Genomic DNA, 10,551 nt, shown 5'->3' on the forward strand with positions numbered 1-10,551 from the left:
AAAAAAAAAAAAAAAAAAAAAAAAAGAATGCGACATTTATTAGTTTTTCCCCAAGAAGGGCAGAAATAGGCCCCTTCTCACGCACATACCCACATGATGTGCCACGTAGCCAGGCACACACCTCCAAGCATACCACACGCATGATCTCACCGGACCCTCCAACAGTCCTACAGGGCCATTTTATCATCTCTCTTTTCCTGATCCTTCACTGAGGCTCAGAGAGGTTAAGGTTTGCCCCAAAGTCACAGCTGGAAAGTAGGGGGCCTGGGACTTGAGCCCAAGTCTGACCCAAAGCCCCACCCTTGAAGGTTACAAAAATAAACCAGACACCAGATTCACTGAGTTTCCTGCCCAGCAGCAGGGACAGATGTGGAGACAGTAACCATCAAGGGAAAACAAGCTATGCAGAAGAGAGAAAAAAGTCAATAAACGCAGCAGAGCACATGGGAGAGAGCTCAGGCCCAGAGCCACCCCGTGTCCTGGGTTCTAATCCTACGCCCCACTGTGGTTTTGTGATCTTGTGCAGAACCTGCACCCCCATGCCTCAGTTTCCCCACCCTAAAATGGGGATGATAGCAGTGACCTAACTCATGGTATTTATTGTGTGCGGTGCAAAGGACTTGATAAATACATCTCTGCGCTCCCACGTTCTTCCACCCGAAGGGACCAGGGACGCGTCCTGGAGGAGAAGCCACCATAGCTGGGCCTGGCAGGGAAGGAGGAGCTGAAGTCACGGGGCCGGGTGCGGAGCGAGCCATGCAGAAGAGTCCCTTAGAACTTCTTCAGCGGGAGGTCTGGTCCTCACGGGTCCGCAGTTACAAAACAAGCTGCAATCCTGGCCCCGTGTCAAATGGCAGCAAAAGAAATCGCCCCTAATCCTTCCTGAGGAGGCGGAAAACTCCCCCGACGCCTAACCACAGGCAGGTTGTCCCATCCGGCTGGACTAAGCCGTTTGGCAGGAGGCAGGAAGGTTCTCCAGTCCAGGGGGCCCGGAAGAGGTCCTCCAGAGAGAAAAGCCTCCTCCGCCAGGATTAGGGACCAGCTGACTGGCACCGGTGGTCACCCTGCCACACCTCCTCCGGCCCGAACTCTCTCCTGCCCACAGACCCTCCAGGAGCTCAGAACTGGAGCTGCTGACCTCGAGGGCAACAGGGTGCCCATGTCCATGGCACCTGCCACCCCGAGACTTCCTGCCTGCTGCCCCTCACCCACAAGCCTCTGGTCACCACCATCAGAGCCGCTCCCAGAGTCCACGCTCAGTCCCCAGCACCTGCCTAACATCTGCATCAGACACTGCGTGTCTGTCTGCCTTTCAACCCCCACGTGCCCAACGCCAGGCCCGGCCCCTTCCGCCCGCTCCGCCACATCCTTCTCTCCAGCAGCTCAGATCCTTTGCTCCTGCCTCCTCCAAACGTGGTCGCTGGGCCCCAGGACCCGGGTCTGCCTCGTCTCTCCACACTTGGCTTTAAAGACCACCTTCCTGCCATCTCCTGCACACAGGCCTCCAATCCAGACTTTTCTCCCCAAGTCAAGATTTTGCATCCAGCCAACACACCAACATTTCCGCTTGGGTGGGTGTCTCACGGCTCCAATGGATCCCATTCCCAGCTGTACCCATGAACTCCCTCCCGCCCCCAAAACCCGCTCCTCCTCCCATCTTCTTCCTCTTCTCCAAGTGGCAACTCCAGACTTTCGGCAACCCACAGTCCCGAATTTCCTTTATTTTGCCCATGCCAGCAGCAAGTACTTTTGCCTTCACAATTATCCAGAACGCACCCAATCTCTGTGTTCAGCACACCATAGGGCCTCAAAACAGCCTGGCCATTTTACTAGGACTGGATTTCTCCTGCTGCTCCCATTCCCAGCCCCTCCCCCACGTGAGTGAGATTTAACACCAGGAGACCTCAGTTTAAGAGCCAGCCTGGCCAGGCACGGTGGCTCACGCCTGTAATCCCAGCAGTTTGGGAGGCCAAGGAGGGAAGGCAGCGTAAGCCCAGGAGTTCCAGACCAGCCCAGGCAACACAGTGAGACTTCATCTCTACAAGAAATTTAAAAATTAGCCAGTCATAGTGGTGTGAACCTGTATTGTCAACTATTTGGGAGGCTGAGGCAAAAGGATCACCCTTGCCCAGAAGTCAAGACTGCAGGAAGCTGTGATGGAGACCCAACTTCGGGGAAAAAAAGAGAGAGTCAGCCTGTCACATGTGTGTTCTGACTCCCTTGGTCCTCGGTTACAAAATGGAGGCTGCATTTCCTAACCAGAGAACACAGAGGCTCTAGGCATGGAACAGCTTCCAGGAGCCTCTCCTCTCCCTCACGTGTAACTCAGGACACCCACCCTGCTGACACCCTGAGCTCAGACTTACAGTCCCTGGGCTGTGAGACACATTTCTGTTTAAGAACCCGGTGCGTCAGGGCAGTTGGCGCACCTTTGTTCTCGCAGTCCTTCCAACACCTTTGTCATCAATTCCTTGAGTAAATACCTCTCTGCTTGAAATATGCTAGTGGCTTCTCTTTTCCCGAGTGCTACAGTAACAACTGTCAAACCACGGCGGGCAACCCATTAGTGCTTTATAAAACCAATGTCACTGTAGAAATAAGGTACGCCGGTATTAATTTTGAAATGAATGAAAAGCAGCTTGAATAGAAAGAAGAGAAACATTTTCAGAGTGTATCGAGTACAGTTTTAAGAAACCTCAGCTTCAAGCACATATGACGCGGATGTGTGTACCAGGTCACCACAGGAATACATGCTGGCTGAGGGCTGGAAGGCCTGGCCTGGGGACCCACGGGCTTCCTGGACTCGAGGGCCATTCCTAAGGAGCGGTGCCTTCTGGAGTTCTGCCTGTGGACTTCTAGGGGAAGGGGCAGAGCTGGGAGGGGCTGGCCTGCCTGGCTGGATGCGGATGGTCTGCCCACCTCCAGCCAAGAGCCCAGGGATCCAGGGCAGGCACTCACTTGCCGAGGAAGCACTTGGGGACGGTGCTCAGCTTTCTCCGGCGGTCCTTGATCAGGTTCACCTTCTTGTTCATCATCATGTGGTAGAGCTTCTCACCCTTCTCTGCAATCATCACGTACGCATCGCGCTCCATGCCCAGCTTCAGGCCTATGCAGAGCATGGTCAACAGGGCTCGGGCCAGGCCCCCGAGAGCCAGCCTGCCCCCACCCCTCCCCCTCACCACCCCCAACACGCCAGCAGACAGCTGGAGACCGACTGGGTCACTGCTCTAGGCATCTGCCCCCGACTCCTCAAACCTACCACCTTACAGATGGGAAAGCTGAGACCCAGAGAGGTGAAGTCCTGGAAGAACCAAGAGCTGTGCCTTTTGCCCAGGAGTCAAGCTCCAGAGCGATGTCCTTAGTCCCTTTCCCAGGTTGCCTCCCCAAGCGAAGGGTGGGTTTCCAAGGCCAGAGGTTATCAGAAAACCTGGTGGGATCTTCATTCCAGCCCAGTGACCAAAGTCTGGCCATTCCTCCAGACAATGTACCCAGGACCCTGGCCCTAATCTCTGCCCACATTTTTCTCCAATCCTGACAGTGACAATGACAAATAACAAGAGTGAGGGCACTATGCCGAGTACTCCTCACAAGAAGCCTATGATAATAAGGTGCAGTGAGTATGCCCATTTTACAGATGAAGAAACTGAGGCCCAAGGAAGTGAGGTGCTCGCCCAAGGTTAGGCAACTGGAAGTGGTGGAACCAGGATTCAGACCCAAGAAGTTCAGGTTCAGGTATGTGTTACTGACCACAGCAAGCACCACCCCACGAAGCCAGCCTGAGGTCGGGATTTGGACAACACCCAGTTCTAACAACCAGGACCCACTCAGGCTACGTGTCCACCGGTGATCACATGTGCCCAGAGCAGACCACAGCCCTCCATTCTGATCAAAGACACTGATCAGCCCCACTCAGGCTGGGCCACTCCTCAATCGTGACCACACAAGCTCAGCCCTGATGAGTTTCAGAGGTCAAAATCTTGCCCAGTCAGGGTCCCAGATTACTCGGCCTAAAGGCATTTGGATAAATTCTGATGAAACACTTAACACCAGGAAATATCCTCTAAGACTCCAGATGTCTAGTTTCTCTAGAGAAAGATCAGTGGGTCTCGGCCCTGGCTCCCAAGAGATGGTGGGGATTTGTCTTGGTGGAAATGGGGAGAGGGGAGGCAGGGTCTGGCATACGGGTGAAACGCAGAATTCAAGGGACCTGTGGACCTACTGAACTTGGGAAGCGGGGGTTCAGGGAGGCCGGGGATGACTCCAAGAGTGTAACTCTGAGCTCTGGGGCGAAGGGTGGCACCACTGACAGATATGCAGAAGTCGAGGGGCAGAAGAGCAGGTCTGGGACAGAAGACAGGGTGGAAATTACAAGTTCTGATTAGACATCGCAGGTGTGTGTCTATGACATATGCAGGCGGCATATACAGGATATACATTTGGAGGAAACAGAGGCCCCGTTTCTGCCTCTGTAATACTGGGAGGTGGGGGGGGGGCTTTAGGGTCATGGATCAGATTTCCAAATACAGCCAAACCAAAGGCCTCCAGCAGCATTACAAGCCTCTGACCCCATTTATCAGATGAGATCACTGAGATCTGGGAAGCTGAAGTAACTTGTCCCCAAACAGGCCAAGGTGTCCCTCCCTCCAGCCTGGGGGTCTCTGCACAACTGCCTATGCCCACCCCCAGCCCCACCCACCTGCCACACCCAGTCCCTGTGCTTCCTCATGACAACTGCCTCAGGGTGCCTGTGCCCAGAGGGACTCTTGACCAAGGACACTGGCAGCCTCAAAAGACCCTCCTCCCAGATTTCGATTCAGTGAATGTCAAACAAAGAAAACCTTGAGAGCAGGCATAGGGCATCTTGGGTTCCAACTCCCCAGGGTAAAGACCCTGGGCAGGTCCCGTCTATCAGGCCTCAGTTTCACCATCTGAGTGGGTGATCTCGGAGATACGACCAGGCTGAAACAGTCCCCAAGCTCCCCGCCCCATGTGAGACCTTCTTGTGGCTCTGACCCTTCTAGAAAGGACCCTGTGCCCCCTCCCCAGGCACAGTCCCCATTCGGCAGAAGCTGTGCACAGCCCGGGGGCCCCAGGGAAGCCTCCTGAGCTGCTGCTCACTTTCACGCTGCTCCCGCTCACGGATGATGGCATCCAGCCACTTCTGCTTCTCCTCCGCCGTCTTGGCCATACAGACAAACCACTTGTTCTTGGCTGTGTTGTGAATCTTCCAGCCATTGGTGACGGTGTAGCCATTGCTATGATAATCCGCTGGTGGGGCAGGAAGCAAAGGGGCTCAGCACAGAGTCACCATGCGACCCCCAGTACCTCCCACCCCATGCAGGCAAGTGAGGTCTTGGGACCAATCCTTGCCATTCCAGTACAGCAAGGCAGGGCTATCTCAGGGTCAGGATCGGGGACCTGGACATTCAGCCCTTCAAAAGTTCACCCCTCTCCTGGTTGTTGTCCAGTAGGCAAGGATAGCCTTCTGCAAATAAAAACCCCTGCCACCCTCTCGATTACAGAGGGCTTCAGGCCCTTGCTCCTGGGCACAATTACAGTGACTCTCCAGGAGAAGCTGCCCAGAGCCCAGGAATGCCTCTTGGCCTTCTCCCCGTCTCACCCAGGCACTGGGTGACTTAAAACTTCAGTGCAGCCTCACGACCCACATTGGATATGGACCCCCACCCATTGCTGGCAGAATGGCTGGAAAACAGGGTGGCATCATCTAGGGAAGCTGAGGCTGGCTGTACCCCGAATCTGAGGAGGGTTTCAGGAGACAGCCTGAAAGGGGGTCTGTAACTCTGACCCAAGTAAGAACTCCTGCCCCACACAAGCTCAAAGGCACATGGACTAGGAGACACTCATGAGAATGCACACCGCGCCACTGTCTGTGACTGTGAAAGATGGAGACAACCCCCATGCCCATCATCCAAGCAACAGACTGTGGATGATTCATACAGCAGAACACTCAACAGTGATGGAAACACAGACACACTGTGACAACACGGTGTCGAGTGACAGGAGCAAGAGGTCAAAGAACGGAGGTCGTATCTTATGACCATCTACGTGTATGTGTGTGTGTGTGTGTGTGTGTGTATAATGCTATATATACCCATATTTATATTTAGAGCCATTTATACATATTCAATCATATAGCCATTTATATAAGGTTTGAAGACAAATTGTAATTAAAATGTTTAGTCATGAACACTTACAAGATAAAAATATTTTTAAAAAGCAAGACAAAATGATCACTGCAAAATTCAGATGGTGATTACTTCTAGGGGGAAGGAGGGGAGGGGTTTGAAGTACAGTGTTTTATTTCTTAACTTGAATGCTAACTACCCAGACATTCACTCCATGTGTCCATGGTCTAGCCATTTTCTGTAGGTAGGCTACATTTTACCATAGAAGAAGAAATAATTTAAAAATAAATAAATAAAAAGAAAAAATATATATATTTAAATGAAGCAGAGAGCATGCCAGGGAGCAGGTGGGCTGGGTTAGGGCAGGGCTGGTGTCGGGCCTACCTGTCCCATCTTCCACATTCTCCACCTCCATGACCTCAGTGTTGATTCGGCCCCTGAAGATGTAGAGAGAGCCATTGATGGACTTGGTCCTCTTGGTAGACTTTTTGCTTCCAGTGACCCTAAAAGGCAGAGGGGAGTCAACACTCTGCATACCACCTCCTGGGCGCAGCTGTTTTCAGCAGCACCACGGGGAGCACCACAGAGAGGGTCATGAGCACGGCGTTCGGCTGGTGGCCAGGCGACTTGAGCAAGTCACTCCTCCTCTCCCAGCCACAGTCTCCTCCAGAGAACGGGCTAACAGTCTTGCTGACCTCACAGAGCAACTCTGCAGCTCACGAGAGACACTGATGAGAAACCAACAAGAAGCAACAGAAACCCATGCTTCTTGGCTAGAAAAGGAGGAGAGGCCTGAGTTCTAAAAGACAGGTGCTTGCTGAAATAATGGAAGTAGGGCATGGAGTAGGAAATCCACCCATCCATCCATCCATCCATCCATCCATCCATCCATCCACCCATCTTCCCACGGTTCATTCATTTACTCAGAAGAATTCTATCGCTCACGCATTCCATCACTGCTGTGGTAAGAATGCTAGTGTGCCCCTAACACTCATAATATTGAATCCTACCCCCAAGATGGGTGTTAAGAGGTAGGGCCTTTGAGAGATGATGAGGTCAGGGGGTGGGGCCCTCAAGAACAGGATGAGTGCCCTTATAAATGAGGCCCCAGAGAGCTGCCTTGCCCCCTCCACCATGGGAGGATACTGCAAGAAGATGCCATCTGTGAAACACAAGGCAGGGCCCTGTCAGGCACCGAACCTCCCAGTTCCTCAATCTTGGAGTTCCCAGGCTCCAGCACTGTAAGAAACAAATGTCTGTTGACTAAAAGCAAGTAGACTAGGAGAGTCACTCAACAAACATCTGGCCGGTGCTTCCTATGGGTAGGACACTGAGTCAGGGACCACAGGGAGTCACTCGGGAGTCACTCATCTCTGCATTTAACAAGCATGTGGAGAGAACCTACTGTGTGCCAGGCCCTGTTCTAGGTGCTGGGGCTGCAGCAGTAAGCAAAGTCCCTGAGAGTTTAGCTTGTGATACAGGGGGCCGGGGGCACAGGAACGACCACTGGGTCAAACATATGTTAGGTCAGAGGTGTCACATGCACTGGTGAAAGTAAGGCAGAGAATGAACTCCCAGAGTTGGAAGCTCATGTGGTGTGCACAGGCATCTCATCCCATCAGGTGGGCTGCACATTCACCAAGAGCCAGCGGGGTGTGTTCCCAAAACTACCATTTTCCTGAAGGGTACTTGTCACTGGAACTGGGTAAATTAAGTATCAGATAAGTAGAGGACACAGGGACATGGAAGACAGTGCTTTCTCTGAAAATGCGGCTGTAAGTGGGGAAGATTTGGGTCTCCGCGCGTGTGGGGGAAACCGTGCAGGTTTGATCACAGGCGGAACAGGATCAGACAGATTTTAAGGGGTTCCCTGTGGCTACTGGTGGACGCTGGATGTGGTTGGGGGTGAAGGGCAGCAGGGGAGAGGAGACCACTGCAATCATGGAGGTGAGAGAGGGTGAGGGTTCATGTGTGCATATGCATGCACACATGCACATGCATATACTCGTTTATGCAAACTTCAAGCTAAACTACAAAACCCGTATAGAAAAAAGTGTCCAAAGTAGAACAGAGCCTGATTAACTTTTACAAAGTAAAAACATCCATATCAACATTTCAGCACCCTGAAAGCCCCCCATGTCTTCCAGTCGCGACCCTCTCCCACCGCAAGGGTAACCGCTATCCTGACATCTGACCATGTTACCACTTCACCGTGTGTGCTTCCATGTCAGGCTTCCTCCACCCAGCCCCACAGCCGTGAGAGCCTCCATGCTGCCGGGGCGGTGACAGGGATGGGCACTGGCTTGCTTCCCGTTTGGTGCAGCTGGAAGTGTTCTTGTACATTATGAAGAACGTATGTGTGTGTTTCTTTGGGTTAGGTATCTGGGAGCTGAACTACTGAGTTATAAGGTATGCACACAGTCAGCTTTAGTAGACACTGTCAAGCTGTTTCCCAAAATGATTATACCAAGCTTCCCCTGCCCAGCAGCATCAGATGTTCCAGTAACTCCACATCCTCTACAACTGATATTTTATTTCTCATTCTAGTCTTTCTGGTTATCCATTAACCATTTAATCTGTATTTCCTGGATGAGTAAATAACCTCGAACACCTCTGTATGTTTATTGGTCATCTAGTATCTTCTTGTGTGAAAGGACTGTCCCTTGTCCATTTTTTATTGGGTTGTCTGTCTTTTTCTTAACCATTCATTGCAGGGATTGGCAAATTTTTTTCTGAAAAGAGCCAAGTAGTAGACAGTTTCAGTTTTGTGGTCTCTGAGAGGACTATTCAACTTTGCCCTTGTGGCAGCAAAGTAGCGACAGACTATATGTAAACAAGCGGCATGGGTATACTCCAACAGCATTATTTGCAAAAACAGGCAAAGGGTAGCATTTGGCCATCAGACTTCTTCATATATTCTGGATATAAGTACTCTGGCAGTTATATGGATTGCAAAGATCTAGCCTGGCACAGTGGCTCACAGTTGTAATCCCAGCACTTTGGGAGGCCAAGGCAGGAGGACTGCTTGAGCCCAGAAGTTAGAGACCAGCCTAGTCAACATAAGGAGACCCCATCTCTACCAAAAAAAAAAAAGTCTTCTACCATTCTGTGGCTTGTCTTCCCACTCTCTTCATGGTATCCTTGGATGAAGTTCTTTATTTGGATGTAATCTAAGGAATCTATTTTCCTTTATAATCGTATTATCCTGTTTAAGAAACCTCTGCTCAGCCGGGTTCGGTGGCTCAGCCTGTAATCCCAGTGCTTTGGGAGGCTGAGGTGAGTGGATTGCCTGAGCCCGCGGGTTCGAGACCCGCCTGGGCAACTTGGTGAGAACTCATCTCTACAACAAGTCAAAAAAATTAGCCAGGCATGGTAGCACGCACCTGTAGTTCCAGCTACTTGGAAGGCAGAGGCGGAAGGATTGCCGGAGTCCAGCAGGTCGAGGCTACAGTGGGAGCAGCCACTGCACTCCAGTCTGGGTGACAGAGTGAGACTCCAACTCAAAAAAACAAAACAAAAAAACAAGAAAAAAAAAAAAGACAAAAAAAAACCAACAAAAAAGAAACCTCTGTTCATCCCAGGTGATGAATATGTGCTTTCTTATAGAAACCTTATTGCTGTACTTTTTACATTTAAATCAGTGACCCATCTGAAGTTGACTCTTCCATATGGCATGAGGTAGGAGTCAAGACTCATTTTTTTTAATTGGATAGTAACTTGGCCAGGCACCACTTATTTAGCTGCATTGGCACTTTTGCTGAAATTCAAATGGCTGCTTTCATGTGGGTCTACTTCAAAAACTCACTCTTCTATTCCACTCATCTCCCCATCTGTGTTCACACTGATACACACTGTACCGTCTAAACTACGGCAGCCTTACAGCAAGCCTTGGAGTCTGGGAAGAAAGGTCCTCCCACTTCCACCTTCTTTAGATCCATCTCTGCATTTCCGTGTAAATTTTACAATCAACTGTGGCTGGTTAGCTCAGTTGGTTAGAACGTGGTATTAACACATTTTTACAATCCGTTGGTCATTTACACACACATACACACTCACAACCCCCTCCTAGAGTTTTTACTGGAGTTGCACTGAGGTTCTGAAGAAAATGTGATGACAGAATGAAAAGGACGTCCTGATGAGGGAGCTCAGGGGAAGGCAGCTCCAAATCACAAACAACTTCAATTCGGCTTGAGTTCCTGGGTACATTTTTTTTTCTCCTGCCTCCAGACTCCAGCTGAAATGTCAGCTCTTCCTGGGTCTTGAGTTTCTCAATCTTAGGACACCACGCCTGGGTCCCCAGTCTGCCGACTATAGACCCTGGGAGTTGTCAGCCTCCATAGTCACAAGAGCCAACTCCTTACAACAAATCTCTTGAGAGAGAGTCTCTCTCTCTCTCTCTCCCTCC

The 10,551-nt window shown here is 51.1% G+C and overlaps 1 protein-coding gene across 1 annotated transcript in view; it reads right to left on the bottom strand.

Moving 5' to 3' along the window:
- The window catches only part of PREX1 (phosphatidylinositol-3,4,5-trisphosphate dependent Rac exchange factor 1), a 137,142-nt gene that overhangs the window by 55,431 nt on the left and 71,160 nt on the right, over positions 1–10,551 (bottom strand). Inside the window, exons 13-15 of the mRNA XM_021719099.1 lie at positions 6,531–6,649; positions 5,119–5,268; positions 2,959–3,106 (exon numbers count right to left, since the gene is read on the bottom strand). Of these exons, the coding sequence (XP_021574774.1) occupies positions 2,959–3,106; positions 5,119–5,268; positions 6,531–6,649 (417 nt within the window). The remainder of the gene's footprint in view (positions 1–2,958; positions 3,107–5,118; positions 5,269–6,530; positions 6,650–10,551) is intronic.

This window comes from Carlito syrichta, unplaced genomic scaffold (genome assembly GCF_000164805.1).
Source record: "Carlito syrichta isolate Samal-C Ts95f unplaced genomic scaffold, Tarsius_syrichta-2.0.1 Scaffold314118, whole genome shotgun sequence".
Lineage (NCBI taxonomy): Eukaryota > Metazoa > Chordata > Mammalia > Primates > Tarsiidae > Carlito > Carlito syrichta.